Genomic DNA, 23649 nt, shown 5'->3' on the forward strand with positions numbered 1-23649 from the left:
GGACAGATATCACATGTGCTCAGCATTGTCAGTGTTATAAGACTATGACGTAGACGAGACTGACTAGACTGACTTATTTACATAATATATTTTATGATTTATTTGTTTCATTTGATCATTTTCTTTTAAATCAGAATAATAAAGGATGTCCTTTCCTTCATATCCAATCATACACTTTAAAGAAAAGAATAAACCAAGTCATAATGAATCTGAGTGAGCTTGAGTTACTAATTATTGGACTGGTCTGACTTCGCAGTGAGATCATGACCACAAACTTTAGTTTTATTGTCTTTTATTCTGTGACTCCTGAGTGTTTGTGACTGACCCCAGCAGTGACTGGGTGTAAAGAAAAAAATAAAAAGTCGATAAAAGCAGCGTGGCTTCCTTACGCCACCATGGAGCTGAGTGACCTTGGATGCGTTTATGACCTTTGACCTGACCTGACCTGGCGGGTGGTAATATTGCAGATCCTCTCCCGTGACCACGTGACAGTAGCGGTGGATGCTGTGGTATACTACAGAGTCCAGAATCCCGTCATGGCAGAGAACAATGTGGAGGACTACAGGTAGACGAAGGGCACATTCGCCAAGCAAATGTAGCCCTGCATAAAACAAAAAACTGATAAAATGAATCAAAAACAATGGGGCAGCCCCTCTCCTCTTCCCTTTTTAACCACCCAGGATAGTCCAATGGTCTCAACATGTGCTCCGGAATCACCATTTTTGGTGACTGGCCTCATAGACCATTTGGCTAGACTGGATCCAGACAAATGGGGTTGCTGCATTTCCTGTCGCCTGTGGCCGACGGCCCAGCCGTGGCCTAGTCCAGTTCTCCCTGCCAAGTGTGTCTTGTGGTTGCACACGCAGGGACTGCTAGACTACACTACAGCTGGTCGCTGTTTTACTTGTTATTTTTGTTGAGCAAATGGTGACATTAGTAATCATTTGGTGCTGCATCCAAATGTGAACAGTAGGTACCATCATGACACATGACAGAGTACTGTGATCTGGATGTGAGAGGAAGTAGCAAGTCACTGTGCACTAGTCATTGTTATGAGAAAACCTCCTTTTTATTTATCATCATTATCTTTATTATGATTATTATTGTTGTTATTATTATTACTGGTAGTATTGCGTAGTAGTCGTAGTTGTGTCATCTCACAGACATAATATATCTATGCTGATGTATAGATATGTTTTAGAGAATTAACAACAATGTCACCATTTTTTAGTCCAATGGCGTATGATCCTGTGAGTCATGTTCCGTAAGTCTCTCCTGTTCTCTCCCCAACTCCTCATAACCAACAGTGTTTTCTTTGTAAGACTCTTGGGAATACCCCCACACCTTGCCCCTTCCCATCAGGTTAACAGAAAATAATCTAACCATTGACCCAAGTTCCCATTCCATTGTTGATGTGACATTTGGCTGGCTGTCCCAATTACTGCTTTCTGTTTGGCTTCCCTGCCTTGCTTCTGTGCCTGCTCCTTCCATTGTACATACACTCTGAGAGCTGCTTCTCTTGCTTTTGCTGCTGTTGCTGCTGTTACTGCTGCTAAGCTGGCTGTGGCTGATGAGACTGCTCTTGCTGCTAAAGAGGGAGAAAACTGCCAATTTTAATGCAGGTGTTTAATAGTAGTAATACCACCTTATTCACCCTTTACAGTGTTTCTCTCTCTCTCTCTCTCTCTCTCTCTCTCTCTCTCTCTCTCTCTCTCTCTCTCTCTCTCTCAAGGTGCGACTCCTCCTTTTTCCTTTTTCCGTCTTAACTGGTTCCTCTTCGTCTCAGTTACCAACATTTATTAAATCGATTTTTCTTATCTGTTTATCCTTTTTCCTGCTTCAGAAATACATTTCATTTCTAGTTTATCAGAAACTTATATTTTAGGCCTTTATTTCTTTGTATGTACTTAATTGTACTTGTTTTTTACATGCAACTAGACAAAAGAAAAACGATACAAAAATTCGTAATTTTGTTACAATATTTTCATAAGTCAGAACATTCAACAACACAAAATTGAACACTGTGTACAGAAGTATTCAGCATTTGTTTGTTGCTTTGTTTGTCTCTGAATTCCTGAGTGTTCTTAGCTAGCAGTTCTTAGGCATGGTGCTGTCTATAGAGACGTGTGCTAGAAAGGCTTTCTTGATAGGCTTTTTCGAAGACAGATGATAGCCTAGGAATAGTTTTGATCGTTTGGCGAGGGGCACGATTTTGATATCTCTCTCTCTCTCTCTCTCTCTCTCTCTCTCTCTCTCTCTCTCTCTCTCTCTCTCTCTCTCTCTCTCTCTCTCTCTCTGTTTGCAGCTGCATAATACATTTACGTATTCTATTTACTTAAAAAGATTACTAACATTTTCAAAAATGATAGCTAGATTAGTTCCCAACAGCTGAACCTTTTAAGTAAAAAGAAAGTGGCAGGAGGATATCAGGCAAGATCAATTTTCTGAGGTCTCTGTGTAGGATTTCTTTATTGTAAATTTATGTAAACACTATTCGAAGGTTCTGTTTAGAATGGCAGTCAAGCCCAATACGTAGTAGTCCCGTATTATGTTTATAAGATACCGTACAAACCTGTAAGCAATGTGTCGGATCCTTTGGAGAAGACATCGTTTCCGTAGGCTTATAATAATTTCCTCAGAGCTAGTATAGTTGTGATTGTCTCAACAAAAGCATCCATTCGTCTCATTAGGCAGGAAAGGATGAGTTCAGACAGAAATATGTTCAGTTGATTACTGGAATGTTTTAAAAGGTAGGTGTGTGTTGTGCATATTGTCTGTGTATGTGCTGTCCTATCTTTTTCTATCTTAGTCAGCAAGTAGCTTATTTTTATAAAAAAAAATAAAATAAATAAATACACTTACATTTTTTTTTTTGAGTCATTAGAAAGAACAGCAGTTAATTACTCCCAATACACACTTCTTTCATTTCATGTACATAATTATCAGACGTAATATTTACTTTCATTAAGCATTTTTGGTTCAGGACCGAATCATGTTACCTGTAGAACCCTAATCCATTTCAATGTTTACCCTTTACTCCTTGACTTCCTTATGAATTTTTGGTCATTTTTATATCTCATGTTCGTGTCAGCGTCCGAAAGTGTATATGTATTTACTTGTTCCTCAGAAAACCAAATGATTTCCTTTGCTTCATTGTCTTTCGACTTTTTATCGTCTTTATTTTTGGCTGACCTTTCCCTCCTATTTTCTGCGGAAATATTGTGGTACACAATATTCTCTCTCTCTCTCTCTCTCTCTCTCTCTCTCTCTCTCTCTCTCTCTCTCTCTCTCTCTCTCTCTCTGTCATTCATTCATTTACTCCCCATATACTTTTCCTAGACCTATACATCGCGAAAATTTCGTTCTGACTATTTAAGTATCTTATCTGTCTTTTACCAGTCGCATCCTTACATGTATTTGAGTGCTTTTCTATGCATATGTGTATGTATATATATACATATATATATACATATATATATACATATATATATATATATATATATACATATATATATTATATATATATGTATATATAATATATACATACATATATATAATATATATACATACATATATATATAAAATATATCAATTAAACAGTGATCGATATTTCTTCGGCACCATGCTGCACTCTCCATTTCTCTCTCTCTCTCTCTCTCTCTCTCTCTCTCTCTCTCTCTCTCTCTCTCTCTCTCTCTCTCTCTCTCTCTCTCGCCCCCTCCCCCCTCTCTATCTCTCTCTTTCTCTCAGCCTCTTCTCCTCACCCACTTGCATTTCAGATCCTGTCTCGCGATTCTGTGACTGTGTCCGTCGACGCCGTTGTATACTACCGTGTCTCGGATCCAATTATGGCAGAGACTAATGTGGAAGATTACAGGTACTCTGCAACAGGCAACGCCGCTTTTGCATCTCATCCCGTGGTTGCCTTGGTTGCACTTGTGTGATCTCTGAAACAAAAAAATATAATAAGACTAAAGAGGAGTCATATAAAAGAGAGAGTTAAGGAAAAGATAAGAAAGGTTTCAAAGACGACTGCCCGAAAAATTGTGATTTGTTTGTTTTTTTTATTTTGTTGTCAGTTTTAAATCAGATTAGATATCTTTTTCTTACATTAAATTGCTGATTGGGTTGGCAGTGGAATTTATGCAGAAATTAAGCACAGTTACAGTCAAGTTTTATTGGTTATTAGAGCTCATGACAGTAATGTTAAAAAAAAATACTAAAAAAAAAAAAACTAAAGACCGATGCAATGTCAGTCGAACATCGGACGCGGAGTCTGCTTCCCGGGGTCTAGTCTTTGGCTGTTCTTGATTTCGACTAATTATTTTCTTTTTAGTAGATTTGTGCTGTATATAGGCTTGTTTCTCACGTAGTGGCCTTTAATCATTGCATGTCTCAGCCAGTAGCTCACGTTTATTCGTTTTGTTTTCTTTTCTTGTATTTTTTCTATATATATATAGTGTTTTCAGAGGCCGTGGACTCCGACTGCTAATACTTGTAAGTTTTTAGTCTTAGGATTCCTAAAAATCGAGGAAAGTTTGAATGAAAAAGGATGATTTTCGTTTGTAACCATTGACCTATAAGATACCTGATGCAGTAAAGACAAAAACCGGTAAGAATTAATGATCAGCTTTGCTCTGGAAGCACCTGGGCATTGCACGTGCTTCCAGGATTTCAGTCAGGCTTGTTAGGGGTGGGGGTGGTCAATGGGGATAGGGGGCGAACAGGTACTACCTTTATTGTACCCTTTCCATAAGTTGTCTTCCCATTTTTAGATTTCATTTAGAATTCGCTCAGATTACTACCCTCCATCTTGGTGTTATTTAGTTACAAAACAAAGTTTTCCTAAGGATATGTTTTTCACATTTGGTTTGGTTAGTATTCTCCTTTTGGATTTGAGTGCACACTTGGGGGACTTATTAAAGTCGTGTGAATAAAGCCTTCTGGTCAGGTTTTCTTTCATTAGCTGGAATATTGTGAGGTTCTAGACACGTTCATTGTCTCTTGCCGTTAGTTTCCCCTTGCTTTAAAAGGCAGTAGTATAGGATAATAGCTTTGATGGGATAGTTCATGATCACAAGCTTAGTTGTGAGCCAGTTCATGGAATTTTTCCAAGTAAAAATAAAATCCATAGAACAACCGTGTTATCTTTAACATAAACATTGTTTTGGAATGTTGTTCACTCTTGAATTTCCAGGTATGTTATGAACAGGGAACCGAACTTTACTTTGATATATTGCCATTAATTCTGTTGATCATAAACTTCATGGAATAAGACATACAAATCTTACGATTGAACGAGAAGGCTTTATCTGTGGTTGTGAATCATATAATACAACAAATGAGCTGATGACCAGTCATAACATTATGAGATCAACCTTGAACGAATAATTACATTGGAATTCACTGTAAGTCGTTCTCACAAAGTTGCATGAACACACTTAACTTTCTTTGCAATAAAAATAAAGTAGGAAGTAAATATTATTGCTTAGATTTATCTTTACTTAGTCCACATAGAGGTAGCTATGACAGTGTAGCTTTAGGTCATAAAAATCTTACTATAACAGTTCATACGTTAGCCTTTCCGGCCTGAAATACAGGAAAACGTGGGTAATCGAAATAGGTTATTTTTATTGTAGATTGATATCTATTTGGGCAATATATATTATGTTATCCGCACTTGAGGTACATATGCAAAAGCAAGGATTTCACAGGTGTAACTTAAGTGCCGTACTTGAAACCTGGTTTTACCAAAAGCACATGCCAAAACTTGGTATGTATTCGGTGTTGGTAGAGGATTCCATTTCGATCAGCGTTTCTGTGATTTACATTTGCTGTGGATTGCTCCATATATGATCCCCATAGCCCCCTGCTTCCTTCCACCCTCCCTCAACATCCCAGAGATGGAGTAATTCTAAGTCGTGTCAAAATGGTGTCACAGTGGATGTCGACATAATTAGAATGCAGCATCATGTCACTGAATCCCGAAGGTGTTCAACCATCATGAGAATGTGATAACCATCCAATTCCCACATGAGTTAGCCAGTGTACTACTAGTCTTATTCAGTCAAGAACATTGTTCAGTAACCTTAATGAGGTGCTAGTGCAAACTGATTTCACTTACGGAATCCTCAGCACAACGAACCAAGTCGTTTGCTTGACAACACCAAAATTTAAGCGTAGGTTTTCTTGATGAATGTAAAGGCTTCTGCAGAAGATTTGGTTCTTCTTCCTCATGTTTTGAACACCTTTGAAAAGGTTCTCTTATTCCATTCAGAAAAGCCAGTCGCATCCAAAAGAAATTTAATCTATCATTCCCATAATTAACCATAACTAATGAGTAATTAATTGTTCTAATTAAAGACCTAATTAAATAAAGAAAATTCCTTATTAAATTGTTGTAAACTCTTTAAATAGATTATTAAATAAAGATTCTGTCAAAGTGCTATCAGATTTTGGCAATGTACATTTCATGATGTCTTGAAAGTAACCTCAAGTGAGCCATTAAAAACTGATTCGATTTAAGTTAGCTTTAGTAAACAAACTTCAATGAAAATCCCTCACAGCTGTTTATAGTTCATTATTAAACAAAATAATCGCATATTATGATTTACCAGTTGATACGTTTGAAAAATGTTCTTAATTAAATGTTATCTGTCATTTTAACCTCTCAGAACTTTCAAAGAAAGCGATTTTTGGAAGTGTATAAGAGATAGGAAAAATATAAAACTTGCTGTGAAGTTATCTCTCAAGATATTGTAAAGTAAAATTATGATAATGTTATTTAAAAACCTCAGGGGAAAGGTACGGAACAGTTTCCTTTAAAACAAGTCCAAGGAAAATATTAGAAATATTCTTGAAGAAACTTCAAGATAAAACTATAAACATTTTCTTCTAAGAAACATCTTGGTTAAAAGTACGAAAGTAATTTGTTCGAAACCTGAGGGTAAAAGTATGAAATTGTTTATTCCAGAAATGCTAATCCTGGTATCCATACGTACAAGTTCCGGACACCAGTTGTCGCCTCATTAGCTTGCATCGTCCCAATGCATTTTGAAATGAAATTTCTAACATCATAAAATGCCTTGTTTAAAATCTTATGGCACTGCTTTTGTTAACCAGCATTCTGACATCGTCTGACATTGGCAGATAAATAAGTGTACTCACCTCAGCATAAAAGTATAATTTAGTAAAATGAAGAGGATTCTTTCAGAGTAATTCTGTTGCCTTTTTGCCTTTTTGTGCCATGCCCAAAATTCTGTTCATATTTGCTCAATAGACTTGTTGCTTCTCTGGCTTGAAATGATTGATAATCATCGCATCAGAGTCTTCAACGGAAAGATCTGGAATGATTCTGTCATGGTTCAATGCTGCCATGAAACCGTCACCGTCAGTATCTTTGAAAGAGTGTAAAACTGATGTTTTTCTTTCTTCAGTTGAATATTGACAGTGAAAGAAAAAAGAACGCTTCCCCTAACAAAGGCGTTATTTTTTCCCATTTTCATCCTTCCTTTTTTGTATAAGAAGAAAAACTGATAATATATATCATGGACTCCATAAACACATTTTTTTCTTAGACAGTACGACCAATCACCTGACCAAACATGTATGTGTGTGACTATTTTTGGCTCTTTTATGTCCTTATTTGCAAATCCATGAAGAGCTGGTGTTCCTTTTTATTATTATTATCATTATGTTACTTTTCTTTGTATTTGTACATTGTTTTTATTTGTGTCTTCATACTGGAAAAGAATATTTTGTTTAGTCTTGATTTTGTGTATGCCAACGCAGCTACAGAAGAGATCACTTGAGATAAAAAAGGGGGGGATACGGAAGTGATCTTTCCCCTTTTTAACTAACCAGCATTATTATTTTCTCTTGATTGCAGTCAGGCCAAGTAGGTTAGCATCGAGGGGCATGCAGGGCGTTGACCTCAGCTAAAGAGAATATTTGCTGACAAATAGAAAAGGTTTGCTTACCTCAAGAATAATCTACCAGTACCAAAATGTCATGAAGAGGAAGTTCGTGTGGATTGGAAAGTAAAGAAAGAAACTAACTATTTTCTTATTGCTCCCCGCTATTTGACGGAGAGATGACAGATCTTGATATGCTAAATAGTTTTATTTTTTTTAAATATTCCCTCGAGCTGAGATTGACTGCACTGCTCTGCCCTTGGCTGGTGGTCTACTTGCCACGGAGAGTTGTGAACTAACTACTAAACAACACCACCCACTCAGTACCTCTTTAGCCGCTCGAATTGCTGGCGTCTTCCTTCCTGCGCCTGTAAATGCATACCGTGAAGGCGCAGAGATCTCAGAGCTCCCAGTTTCCGACTCTCACCAAAAATAGCCTACGTCTGTCTTGACCTCTACTGTATGTGTGATCAGAATTCCAAAAGGCTTTTTTACTTATTTCTTCGTATTCACATATGCATGCACATCCATGATAATCACGAGATTCAGGAGTTTCGGTTAAGCGCACAAATTATTGACGGTTATTAAACTTTATAACTTTGATGTTGTCGATTTAAACAAAGTTAACTACAAAAATATAGCTCAAAATGCATAATATTTTGTTTGGTAAATTTGGCGAAAAATGTAATTTATGTCTTTTATTAGATTGATAATAATTAAAGCTATTCAATGAAAGTAAAAGAGAAATTTGTTGTATACTTAACTGTTTCAGTCTTTAACGTTTGCCAGATAACGTAATTCGCCATACCACCAGAGTTATGATAGTAAGGTATAGTTAAAAGAACGAAAAATATTTTTTGAGTCATCATGAACAGAAGGCCCACCCACTTATGAAGTTTATTCAATACGCATGTGTTCCTGCACCAAGTAATGTCAACATAAGTAAACCTCAAAACGTTGAGTTTTAGTAGATATTTTCATTTTTGGTGACAGAATAAAGGGCTTCGTTACCCTCGGAGAAAATATATAATGGTTTTCTTTGAAGAAAATCTTCAAAAGATTTTCCGAAAAAGATAGACGCGAGAGTTTACTTTTTCTTTTCTTTTTTCTTTTTTCTTCAAAGGTAAACGCATTTTCCCAAAACTGCCCACCTATCCATTCATCCCTTTCTACCCATTCGATCCATCTTTCCATGCAATGGAATTTCCTTCTTTATACAAATTCCTTAAAAAAAGAGAAAGAAAAAAGAAAGAAAGCCGAGGATATCTTCTTTTTTTTTTCTGTCAGGCGCACGAGAGAAAGAGGAGTTTAGAGAATATTACCGACGCCTCAATCGCGGTCGATTGTTGATGCCAAAAAAGAAGTTGCGAAGTAGAGGCCGAAGAGGGAGGAGACTTTTATGTCGAATTACAGAATCAGAATCGGCATGGCGCACAAGCACACTCCTTTCTCAATTTGACCTCGCCGTGACTTATTTCCCTTGTAACAGGAGAAGAAGAAGAAGAAGAAGAAGAGGGGGAGGAGGAGGAGGAGGAAGAAGCGTCCTCTTTCAATATACATCTCTTTGTTTCAATCCATCTGTCTATCCATCTATCTATGAATCCATCTCGAGTGGGGGACTGAGAGTGTGGTGTTGTTTGTATTTTCTAGGTGTTATCCAAGGACTCAGTTACGGTGTCCGTGGATGCTGTGGTGTACTACCGTGTGTCCAACCCCATGGCTGCCGTGTGTAACATCTCCGATTTCAGGTACCAATAAATATGATATCATATATACTATATATATATATACTATATTCGCTCATTCTCAAGTAACTTTTGACCATTAGGGAAAGGGATGCATTTGTTTGTTTATTATGGATTATGATTACTATTTTGAGTCTGGTTTCTCTCAAAAGCACTCCCCTACCCACCCACCCACAAAGTAAGACCATGATGAATTATGCTGTACTTACCACCGTATTAGCCGATGCTATTTATGTCTAGAAATGTCCCTTCGTGGTGGTGAAGATGATGTTCTCAATTTTACTATCAAATAACCCCATAATTACATGTGTAGGACATTCATTCACTAAAGACCAAATGAAAGCGCTTGATGTTGACTTTTTTTCATTATACCGTGAATTTAACTTCGTGTAAAATCTTGCAAAAAACCTACTTTGGAAAGAAGAAACAGAATTTCTTCCTGCGACCTGACAGAGATTTTTGTAGAAAACCCGGTCGTGTAGATCGCAACATTTTTTTAGACAGCAGTTGATGAAGATTTCCTGTCTTCAAAAGTGAGCGAATCTTTTGCTGACTTGTGTGAAATGCCTTGATTCTTAGTTTTTCAACCAACTGGAAGTTATCACCACACCTAGTTGCAGAGAACTCGAAATATTCACTCTCTAGAAAGGACAACCAAGAAACACTAAAGATGGAAGAATGTAGGAAAAGTTTACCTTCTGTTACTTCTTTTCCTCTGCATTAAAACCTAACTCTTTCAAATGCGGCTCTATAATTAAAGCGTCATCTTCTAACTTCTTCAGTGATAAATAGAAAACTTTGTAGCACACCGAAAAGGCGCGTAAGCAGTTCATTGTAGATTATTATGAATTTTATTCTTTCCCACACTTTCTGTGACAACGACATGAACTGTCAATGATTATATTCATTGTTGTATAGTCATTATACACTTGCATTTTCTGAATGTGTAAAATCTTGTTATACTTCATGCTCACTCCCCATGACTGAAAAAAATCCTAATTTTCAACTTTTCTTTCATAAAGTATCGAACTTCTTGCTTTTTCAACTTAGTAAAGATTCATGAGCTGGTGGTATTAACTGACCAAATCCAGTCTGGTATGGAAGAAATATGGAGAAGATATATATATGTATGCATATATGCTTCATTACTAATAAAATTCCAATTTCGTGACATTGGTATTCCATTGCAAAAGAGAGGAATAATATCTTTGCACACAGAGGAGTTTAACTTTGTTTTTTTTTTTTCGTTAATAGTGCTAGGTGTGTTGCATTAAATTTTTTTCTAAATAACATTGTATTGAACTTCGATGTTGTATTCCTTTCAAAATGACAATTAAATAACTGATGATGATGATGATAACGATGATGATGATGATGTGTATAGTTTGAAGATGTTTCTTTCATTGAAATATGAAACAGCCAGTGTTCATGCAGTGTTCTCTAGACGGAGCAATGAGAGAGAGAATAAGAAGTGTAATGGACCACATATAATGGCACTTTAAAGCAAGCAATGCGGCATCGAAGTGGTAGTGTAGAAACCATAAAAACCTAATAACAATAGAAAGCTTCTGGTATTCGGAGCCTCTTCTTTGAATTTATCTCATATTTAATTTTTCTTACAAATAATTATTTATCTCATGGGACCCCAAAACATGAGCAGCCAGGGTTGACCTCTTCGAATCTTTTAACAGTAGTGCGAATGTTGTTTACTTTTTTAAAAGTACAAAATTAAAACAGTAAAATCTGCCCTTCCTCTCGGTAGCAAATAATTTGTGTATGTAGCCCTCTTGTTGTCACATGGGCACTCACCAACTGTTGTCACTTGTAGCTGAGAATTGTTGTTAATTCGGCCATCTTTTATTACTGTTTTCCTCTTTCCTGATGTGACCTTTAAACGAGTAATTGGGAAGGTGCCCAGAGGAAGGACAGACACAGTGCATCGCAAAGTAGATCTTTTCTTGTATATTTATTATTATTGGTTGACTTGTTTTTTGCGTAGTGTTTTTCGCAGTAGATGGACAGTTTAGATCGTGTTTTATGGTTTCCTTCTTTATTTCATTTTCCTGTTTTACTGTAGCCCTTTCGTTGGTGTAGTTACATTTGGATATTTACATTTTTATATTGGATGTGAAAATGATGTTCAATTATGTACAAGTGTGATACCAGTACCTTTTTCTTCTGTCGGACTCAAGTCATTGGTTATGCAGAACGTCTCCTCGTCCTCGGCCATCATTTAACTTTTGTACTTTTATGCTTCTCCTGATATTAAACTACTCACGTGTACTGAATGCAAAATTGATCATTTTGCTAATAATGAGCCAAATAACACTTTTTTTCTACTGGGCAAGTACTGTTTTCCTCTTTTTTTTATTATTAACCAGGAAATTTGAAGCTAAAGATCACTTCTGAATTTAGTGTAAAACTGATCTCTTTAAACACACGACACGCACAAGCACAGACATAAAAGATATTGACACACACACACACACATAAAAGGCTCACGTGTGAACACGAGCACATGCTCTTACCTACACGAAAACACTTGGACAACCATTGCAGATCCTTTGTAGGTCTACTTTAGCTGTGCGGTGTCGCTATTAACAATTCTTAATTAATGTATGCCACAGGATTCTAAGCTCTACACGATAATACCCTATTGTTACAATTCAGTACAATTCAGTATATATGTATATAGTATATATATATATATATATATATATATATATATATATATATATATATATATATTATGTATATCTTTACCACAAGGAAAATTCAAGACTGGATGTAAATCCTGACTGGTTCCGACTTTATCTCTAAATCATTATCGAAGTTCTTCGATAATACCTTAGAAATACAGCCGAAAACAGTCAGGATTTATACCCAGTCTTGAATTTTCTGTTGGTAAAGAGAGATATATAAATCACGTGTCAGTGATTATAATGATTATAATCATATATATATATATATATATATATATATATATATATATATATATATATATATATATATATATATATAAATCACGTGTCATTGATTATAATCACACACACAAACACACATATATATATGTGTGTGTATGTATAACAAGTTTTTAATTGTGTATTAAAGGCACCATAATCATGATGCCAAAAAGTGTTTATGAACTGTGAACTATGTACCTTCGCGATCTCAGAAGCGTTACCGTTAATTCTGATTTTTGAGATTGTCTCAGATTACTGATATGTTATTGGCAATAAAGAAAAAATTGGAAAACTTATTGAGAGTATATAACTTCAGAATAAAATTTTGGTAACATTGGGACCTTCCAGAAATATCATTTCGGTATATTCACACACCTTACTTATGTATAATAGTGAACACATGGTAGTTTTAAGATGAGAGACGCTAACCATCTCTTGCTCTGAGTAGTCATGTCGTTACTATTTATTCTGCTTCCATGTTTATTACAGATTCTTTGAAAATTATTTATCTTATTAGGTAATTAGTTATTAAAACCAGAGTGAAAAATTTATGTAGCTAATAATCTACTGATAAGTACTGACTGATAATGCTTAAATTCTGTCGTGCAAATCCGCGCGCTCAGAGAGCTCCGCGCGTTTCGCCAGTTCCCCGAGGAGTTTCACCGATCCTTGAGGGCATCTGGCTGCAATTGCACATTGGCCTGTCTATGCCCAACTACACCCATTTAGGTAATTGTTTCGTTTTCAGTCCGTCCTAGGGCATCGTGACTCTAGCACTAAGGAAACCCCTTCTATAACATCACGTTGTATCACTGAATCTTGAAATTTTGCCGTCAGACGAGGCCGACTTTGGCCAATATCAAATAACAGCAGCTAACTCCTATGGCTCTTGGGCGTCGCTGAGACGTTCTGCTTCACGAAAATGCATTTCATGATGTCTCGGTCTAGCTACTGCAGAATGTTCTGTGATAAGAAAGATTGTTATGAAAAATAAAATTACTTCATGGCCGTATATAAACCATCTCACTTGCTGAGATTGTTATTTCTTACGGACCATTCTTGTTTTCTTGGCAGCAGATAACCGGTTAAAATGTTTATTTGCTCTGTTATTTTGGATGAATGACTCAGTATACGAAATAACCCAAAAAGGCTGAATGTTGTATATAATGTAAAAAAGCGGAACTATGACCTAAATCGGAGTTTCAAGTTGTTCAGTTTGTTTTTCAACTTAAGGTTACACTTAGCCTTAACCAAAAATAGGTTACAAAGACAATTAGTAACGGGTCTTTCTAACTGCAAAGCCTTCAGTGCTAATGATTACTGTTAAACAGGAAGATGACCAAAGCATATAAAACGTTCATATATTTAACAGTTGGTAAAGCTTTGCTACTTTGAAAAAGTCAACAGTTAGCACCTCTGCTTACTCGGACTTAAAAATGCTAGTCATATTTACTTCATGATGTTAAATTAGTGAAGAGATCACTGAAGTTACTTCTTAGACAAGGAGGGCTTGGTTAAAACTCATTGCATTAAATAGTACAAAAGCTTTTCGGGTTTCATTCGGTAATTTATTAAAACTGGTAAAAATGATAAGAGAGAAAAGAATCATTTTAATGTTTAAGAGATTTCCGAGAAATCCCGACCGAAAAGGAAGAAACTGTAGTAAGTAAGAAGTGTTAAGAAAATAACCATCAACAGGTGAGAGCTAGAAATGTTATTGCTGCGCTTCAGAGACTTGTTTTTAAAAGAATTTCGATTTTCTCTATTAATGGTTGGATGGAAAACACACAAGACCTCCAACGAATTATGAAGTATTAGTTTGAATCAAGTTGTGGATTATGAGAGGTGTTAAGGTGATTTTGTAGAGGGGAATGAAGCATTTGGAATAGCTTCTTGACATTTTAAGTTGCCCGATATGCCCGGGTATCACTTGGAATTTACTGAATATTTTTAAAAGTGATTTTGCCGAGAGTAAGAGATGTGGAAATAATTTTTAAAAAGTTGTTTGTCAATGTAACCTTGCAGCGAATATTCGTTGGCAGAACAAAAAGAAAGAACCAAGTCTTCGTGGTAATCTGTGGAAGAATAAGAGCCTTCAAGGTGATATCTGGAAGAGTCATATTGCCAAGATATCCTTTACAATAAAGAGTTGAAAGTTCCAAGCTGGCTAGTTAAGGGGTTTCTTTTTTTTTACACTTCTTTGGAGATTAGATAGTGTTTCAGAGAGCGTGAATAAGTAAAATTTTAAAAAATTATAAATAATCATTAAGAAGCTTAATTTATCGATTCAGCTTCTCAGAGTCCACAAGTTCACAGAGCAACCTTGCAATATAAAATTACAAAATAGCCTATCAACGAGTAAGAGATTTCAAGGTAATCTGTCCTCGAGCAATTGAGGTTGCCCTTTAATTAGTTAGTCAACATGGAAGTATTTCGGAATAAGAGTTGCCAAGAAATCTGAAGAAGAAATTAAAGTCATCCAGATGACCATTCAGTAGGACGAATTTTTCAGTAAATAAGAGTTCGTTCAATAACCTTTAGAGACGTAAGTTTTATGGATAGCCTTTTGATGAGCAAAAGACCTACGATGGGCTTTCAGGGAATATAATTTCTCAAGATGGAGATTCAGAGAGTAGGCCTACGAGTGCTTATGATCACTTTCGAACACCAGCAGTTCTTAAGATGGACTTTACGAAAACAAGAACTCTCGAGATGACTTTTCTAAGAGCACGAGTTCTGAGGATTTTTCGAAGAGCAGCGGTTTTCAAGATGGCGTGTCGAAGAGTACGAATTCTTAAGATGACTTCTCGATGAATTTTCGAAAAAAAAACGAGTTCTTAAGATGAATGATAAAAAAGCACAAGTTCTCAAGACGAATTATTAAAAAGCAGGAGTTCTCCGGATGACTTTTTGAAAAGCACAAGTTTCCAGGTTGACTTTAAGAAGAGTAAATGTTCTCAACATGACTTTAAGAAGATCACGAGGTCTACAAATGACTTTTGGAAGGGTATGAGTTCTTGTGATGACTTTGCAAAACGAGTCCCCAAGATGACTTTTGTCATACTGCAATTTCTCATGGTGGCCTTTTGAAGAGTGCGAGTTCCAAAAATGACCCTTTGTCAGAGTGCTTTTCTCAAGATGACTATTTGAATTGTACTCAGGATTACCGTTTGAAGAATGCAAGTTCTCAAGATGACATTTGAAGAGTGTAAGTTCCAGTATGACCTGAAAAGAGTTCTCAAGATTACCGTTTTAAGAATTTTTCAAGATGGCCCTTTGAACGGTGTGACTTGTCAAGGTGTCCTTTTGAAAAGTGTGATCTTTCAATGTGACATGCTGAAGAGGACATTTTTTAAGATGACCATGGCCTACTGAAGTGTGTCACTTCTTAGTAAGACCGTTTGAAGACGTTTTGAAGATTTGATTTGTGATTACAGTTCTCATGGTGATATTTTGAAGAGTACAGTTTTCAAAAGAATCCTAGGAATCATACAAGTTCATAATGTGACCGTTTAAAGCGCATGAGTTAACCAGATACGCCTACCAGTAGTTGGTGAATAGTGAAACTCTGTAAATTGCTGCCTGCATAGAATGTGAACATTAAAAAGTAACTGACAGTGTTGTTGAAGACGGTACAGTAAATCAGCTGAGAAGAGTGAATAACTGACAACCAAATTTGATATAGACAGTTATCACCTACTGATTTCTTTACACAAAACACACAACCACTCAAGGAAGGGCTGCCAAGAAATAGATTAGCGTGTTAATAGACTATCACCATAAAACGGTTAGATGTAAACTAGAGTGCTCATAGAGAATCTGATCTAACTCGGGGCTTTACTACAGCATGCTGCGACATTTACGAGCACGGACTCTTGTTTCTTGAGCATTCCGTCAATAAAAATGGCGGTGTGCCAGCGTTAAAGAAGCCTGGTGTAGCCCTTGCTACTTGCTCACGGGAAGCAGAAATTGTCTTTAAATCATATATTGTTTATACGGTCCTTGACCGAAGACTATAAATATGGCATATATTCATGGTCCCTTTTATATATATATATATATATATATATATATATATATATATATATATATATATATATACATACATATACATATACATATCCATATACATAGATGTGCACACTATCCCCGAATCTAATCCAAAGCCTTCCATGTTTGTAGCTATTCCTAAGGGCATACGTTTTTGTTGATGGAATAGAACTTGAGTTACCTTGAAATTCCAAGTCAGCTGCCATTGTTTTCATTTTTATTTACACCTACAAGTTATCTGCTGTATCATCTCAAGTCTCTAAAGGGCTCTATTCCATGTATAGTATGATTTCCTCCTACAAGTATTTTTTTGGTATTAGTGTTTGGTTTATTTACTGAATCAGGAATACTTAGATTTACAATCCAAAATTAAAACACTCGACGTAACAAGGAGTGGCTCACTGCTGTGAACGTGTTCATAATATTATATATGTGTGTGCATGTGTGTATTAAACTGAACACTAGTTTCGATACACAGTAGTTAGCTGTGAATGGCTCTCACAGTAGTTAGCTATGAATGGCTGAGAGCTATCTTTTGCTAAAAGAAAACAAGTAAATGCTTGTAGTCTGAGTACAGATAATTTACGAGAGAGAGGGAGAGAGAAAGAGAGAGAGAGAGAGATTCGAAAAACAATCGGCAATTGCCCAGGAGTCTTCGTAGTGGCGAGTGATCCATCTAGAAAGGCTGTGTCCTTCGTAAAATCGATAGAATAGAAAGAAATGCCTCCAGACTTTCAGTAGGTGGATTTCGTTAGTGAGAAATTGTTTTTCTCTGCTTTACCTAGTGAAAGATCAGTAAATCCTAGGATTTGTTTTTACCATATTTCAAACAGGTGGGACGAGCGTTTTTAACCTTCCTGGTTACTTCAGAACAAGACTATAGTAGAGGTGGTGCATGGTCAGGCATGAATGTGATTCAGAAGTGTGTGTATGTTCGAATAATGAAATAATATATTTTACTCGTGCCCTACGAAGCAGAAATTTTGTTGCTGAAACAATTAGCATCCCTTAAAAGAGATTTTATTAAATTACACATTTTAACTTTAATTTTTAAAATTTTTAATTAAATCACTTGAATTAAAACCTTCATATTTAATCAACCGAATGCTAAAAGTGTATTCTTATGAAGAAGTGATACCATGACACAAGAGTGTTTGTGCAGGACTTAATATGTGGAAAGATAGTCTTATTTATCTACTTATATACGTAGTCATTATGCTTAGGATTTTAGGAACATGTGGCAAATTTTTCCCCTGTGATGTTTGTTTTAAAAATACGTGTTACTGTATTAGTTCATCATGTTTGACTTAAGTTCACTTTGCTTATAAGATGCGGTCTTATTAGCCTTAGAACAGTAGCCTTGACTCTGTAGGAGACTTGACATCAGTGTCGAAGAGCTTGACACCTTCCAGCGTAGTTTAATGTACATACTGGTTCAGACCAGCACCCTTCCTTTTAAACATGTGCATGGAAGCATGGAGACCTGGCATACAGATACCTGCGCATGCCCAGAAACTTCATACCCCCTCGAGAAACTAGAGACATGTGACCGCGGCATGACTTTCTAGTTCACCATGTGTCTGGTGAATTGCTGTGTAGGACGGTGTTACTCAGTAGCCTTCCCGAAGCTTTTAGCTGTTCTATCCATTTAGCTTCGAACGGTAGTCGATATCTGTATAACTTGTATATGGGTCGAAATGATCATTGTATATACAGGAGTAAAATAGTGTGGATACTGTTAGAGTTGGCCCCACTTGTAAACTCTTCGGAAGTGAATCTGTCGTAACTGATGTAATTTGGGCTGAAATGACAATTGTATATACTGTAGTTAGATATCCAGAATTCCATGTCGTCCTTAATTCCGACTGAATTTCTCTACAAACATCAACTGAGGTGGTAGCTAAAAAATCCTGCTTTATTTTAGAGCAAAATGTTCCCTTTACTTTCGATTTCTCACGTGACAGAATTAGACTTAATAGAACGGCAAGCAGAGATTTATTTGTTGAAACATCTTTTACCGTCCTAGATTGTTTCCCAGTTTAATACAAGTAACATGCTTATGCTCCTTACTCTTTGTGTGCAAACTCGCGCCTGCATGTATGTATGTGTGTGTGAACTTAGGTTTACATGCTAATTTACACACAGACACATAAATTTATATATATATATATATATATATATATATATATATATATATATATATATATATATATATATATATATATATATAATAATAAACTCATGTCAGTAAATACATAACAGTATATATAAATTTTGTGTGTATGTTATTGAGTGCATCGCCAATCTCATATTTACAGAGTTGTATAAATAGGTTATTGTTTATAAAAAGAAAAAATTTACCAGAAGTTTAATTAGTAAAAATATCTTTCTTATGGGAAATGTTGGCAAGAAAAAGAAAATTATGGAAAAGTTTGAAAGGCTTTTCCACTCACAGAGCCAGAGGGCTTCTTCAGATGAGTCACTGGTCGAGCATGGCTGCATATTCATGTTGGATTTCTTGTTTATGATGAAGTTGCACGAATTGTTGAACCAACCACAACTGAAACATACATGAACTTCAAGTCTTAGAGACTGTTTCTATCTTCATTGCAGACAGTAAACCCTTCATGCATAAGCAGCCATACTTTACCTCTGCCTTACCTGAAAACGCACTTGACTTTGTTGAGGCTGACATGAAGCACCTTCCAAATTTCAGCATTATCGTCGAAGTCGTTCAGTCTCTACTACTAACTTTTACGTAGTCAGCACGAAGTAATTAGTCCACCCGTGATGATGTATCAGAAGAGCAGATGACTAATATATATATATATATATATATATATATATATATATATATATATATATATATATATATATATATATATATATATTTTATATAGAATATACATATTTTATATATATATATACATATATATGTATATATATACATATATATAAATATATATTTATATAGATATGTATATATATATAATTTATATATATACATTTATATCTTGTGTATATATATATATATATATATATATTTATATATTTATATATATAAATATTTATATATATAAATATGTATATATATATATTTATATATATATATATATATATATATATATATATATATATATATATATATATATATATATATATATATATATATATATACACACACACACACACGCACTGGTTGTATCCATTTTTAAGCTGTATTTTTTACCTAACAGGGGTGGATGCAGCGGAAAAAACAAGACGGTGGTCACTGCCACCTACTGTTCTATTTGCTGAGTCGTGGATGAACAGTTGTTCAGAAAACGTCCACTGTATTAGATATTAAAGTTCTTGCACAGAAGGTTCATAAACAATACATTGACCTTGACGCATTCTCACACATCTCGTATATTTTTTCTTTCCAGTATCTCCTCAAATGAGTTTGTACAGCAGTTTCTATAGATGCCTCTCCTCTTCCTTTTGCAACCTGTTTTCCTTCATTTTTTCTTCATGACTAAACGTTTTCCTAATTCTGCCCCATCCTATCACCTTTCACCTAAGCTAATCTTTCTACCGTCTTCGCATATCTTCACTTTTCTGACCTCACTTTTTCTTATGCAATTTGTACTGCGCAGAAAACTACGCAACAAATTTAAACTTTTTTCTTTTATGTGCATTTAACATCAAAACCTCACTTTCATGAAGGAGAGTTAGTTTTAACAAATCTTTATACATCCCAATTTTGGCTACTTTGGACACTCCGATTTTCATCTAGATCTCGTGTGCACAATACATACCTTGCTGCCTTCTCTTCCCTCCCCACTTCCAAGACTGCTGTTACCGTAACCTCGTCTTTTACATTTTCTGTAACTTTTCGTGTCAACCCAGTCACTAACGATATAAAACACTCTTGTCTGACCCACTTTTGTGCCAAACTACTCACTTTCCATTCTACATATTCTAATAAAGACTCAATCGGTATCGACAAAATTAGTTTCTATACCATACATCTTAAGCAACCCCCACGTTGCATCTCCATCAATTCAATCTTAGTTCTGTATAGCTCGGTTCTTGCCGCATAAAGCTTTCTGTCATAACTTCTCTCATAGCTGCTTTATAACAAACAATTATTCAACAGTGCCTTCCCTTTCTAAACCCACATTGTTCTTCCCTTATAAGTCTTTCTTTTCTCTCTACCTCCTCAGTCAAAATATTAACATACCCTGTACGTCCCTCCTTGTATACAAAGTAGTTATGACACTAATTCTCAATTTACATTATCTCTTTGACCCATAGAAAATTAGGCAATTACTCCGCTCCCGTATTCCTTTGGAACCTTCCTCTTGTCCCGTATACCTTACATACCCTGTTCGGCAACTCAGTCGCATTTTCACACATCTGTACAGCATCTCTAATAATCCCATCGACTCCTAGTGTCTTTACAATGTTTAGCTTCATTAATTTTCTCCTGACATCCTCAACAGTAACTTACATAAGCATTGTCAAGCTTACACTAACCCCTTCCACTCTTCTACCATTCAGTTTTGCTTCTTTAATGTCTTTCACTTTCTATAAAACTTAAAAGTACTTCCTCAGTCAAAACAGGAATATTTCCTTTTCCAAGAGCGCCTCTCCATTCGTATCTTTCATTTTGATATCCGTTACTCATGGCCCTCTCTTTTTGCAGTGAGTTCCCAACAGAACGACTTTTTCCCCCAGTGAATTCTGTGCTTACATTCATTCCTTTATTTTTATTGCTGGCCATCTTTTTCCTTTACTGTCTTCTTAATTATTTTGGTACAGTCAGTTCATGTATGTGATATTCTCAAATAATCTCTTTTTCCAACTAAATCTCTCACTTCCTTGCCCCAGCACTTCTTATTCTTATTCCAGCTCCCTTCCTACATAAAACATCGAAAACGAACTGCTGATTCTGTGACCTCTGGAGTCTTCCAAATTCCTTATAAACTTCGCCTGTTTCTATCTTTAATTGTAGCCTGTTGTTCGCCCATTTTATTTCCGATGAGCTATTCCTGTTTCCTTCATATCAACTTGCTTGTCTTCCATTTCAAGCCACATTTATACACTTTCCTCTCAGATTTAAACTTGCTTTTCCATCCAATTTTCCATTGCAGATTTTTGCGTGGTAACTTTACATTTCCAGCAATCACAGCAAAATATTTCCTGAGTACTCTCTTCTCAATTACTCCAGAAATTTTATGACTACCAGTGGTAATGCCATCTCTTCCGTCACTTACCCATGCATTAAAATCGCCTAGCACAAACACCTTTCAACTTTTCCAAACCCAAGCTAACCCAGATTCAGACTCATTCTTTTCCATATTGGACATTATACATTCTCTGTCATAACTAGTTCTCCTGCCACCCTCCATTTCACCTATGCAATCCTCGAACTGTCATATTTATACTTTTTCACTTGTACAAAGGGTCTTTATAATACTGCAGGTGCTACTCTCCGCGCACTGCATTTCTTTGCTACCTCAAATACAATCGCTGTTTCTCCCAAGGAGTGCCATAACCAGTACCTTCCTCTCAACTAATATATACATTATATACAGTTATTACCCATATTGACCTCTTAGCGTCTTAATTTTCTCACAGTTTTTGGACACTCCTGTCACAATGAGGCTTAAATACAGGTGAGAAATAAAGGATGTCCATTCTTTCTTTCTTTAGTGGGTTCGAAATCACGCACTTAGTTCATTATGCTCTTGTGAGAATAGTGGCTTAAGTGATAGTCTCTCTTAGTACCCATGAGAGTTTGAATCCCATTACTGACGATATGAGTATTATTTATTTCTCATCTCAGTGCTTGTCGTGGTAATCCTTCCAAAAGTTAATATATATATATATATATATATATATATATATATATATATATATATATATATATATATATATATATATATATATATATATATATAATATATATATATATATATATATATATATATATATAATATATATACATATATATGTATACTATATATATGTATACTATGTATATATATATATATATATATATATATATATATATATATATATATATATATATGTGTGTGTGTATATATATATATATGTGTGTATGTATATATATATATATATATATATATATATATATATATATATATATATATATATATATATATTATATATATATATATATATATATATATATATATAGTGTTGTACTTACGTATGTAGGTATGTGGTGTGTGTGTGTGTATATGTATGTGTTGAAAATGTTATAGGGATATATGTGTGTACATCATCATCGCTTCCAACACCGTGCCACTCATGACCTTTTAGAGTTTCATCTTCCACAAAGCTTCACTCATCTCAGCCTCCCGTCTTACAGTTCTCATTCTGGTATGTATATGGTCTTCGAACTCCTCTGATACCCACAAGAGACCACCTGACACTATCAGGCACTGTTCTCCCGGGGTTGATTTTAGGGAAGTGTCTAAGCCATCTTGGTCTCCCTTAATCATTGTCTCATAATTTCCTATATGGTGTAGTTTTCTCACTCTATACTGCTTTATGACCCCTAATATTCTTCGTACAACTCTATTGTCCAATCGATATTTTTGGGATTTAGTTTCACTGCCTAACCACGATTCAAAATAGTAGCAATTCAGATCTTACTAGGCTGATAAATACTCTTACATTCGTATACAGTTGCAGTCTGCCCAATATTTGATTTGCCTTTTTTTGGCATTGCACTAAATTCCACCCAAGTGGAAGCTGTACTGTCATTATTCCATTTAAACCTTTCTTCATTTAGTGTTATTTCTTGGATTTTCGCCTACGTTGTCCTCATTGGTTCTGTTTTTATTAGATTAATGATCTTGAGTCCCACCTCTCTAGGTGCACTCGGTTAAACAAGAATTGTGAATCTTGGGGGTTTTGTTCTTTGAAATATCATCTGCATATCTGTGTCTGTCTAAACCTTCTCTG

The 23649-nt window shown here is 35.5% G+C and overlaps 1 protein-coding gene across 12 annotated transcripts in view; it reads left to right on the forward strand.

The window, feature by feature from the left end:
- Positions 1 to 23649, forward strand: part of LOC136848840 (mechanosensory protein 2-like) — a 704506-nt gene that overhangs the window by 653126 nt on the left and 27731 nt on the right. For 8 of the 12 annotated variants that reach the window (XM_067121625.1, XM_067121616.1, XM_067121680.1 and 5 more), the window contains one exon: positions 9564 to 9661. In XM_067121625.1, coding sequence (XP_066977726.1) covers positions 9564 to 9661 — 98 coding nt within the window. Of the gene's footprint in view, positions 1 to 467; positions 566 to 3779; positions 3878 to 9563; positions 9662 to 23649 lie in introns of all 12 variants that reach the window. The other 4 variants (XM_067121634.1, XM_067121652.1, XM_067121645.1 and 1 more) reach the window with 2 other exon arrangements.

The sequence above is a fragment of the Macrobrachium rosenbergii genome, chromosome 2, assembly GCF_040412425.1.
Source record: "Macrobrachium rosenbergii isolate ZJJX-2024 chromosome 2, ASM4041242v1, whole genome shotgun sequence".
Taxonomy (NCBI): Eukaryota; Metazoa; Arthropoda; class Malacostraca; order Decapoda; family Palaemonidae; genus Macrobrachium; species Macrobrachium rosenbergii.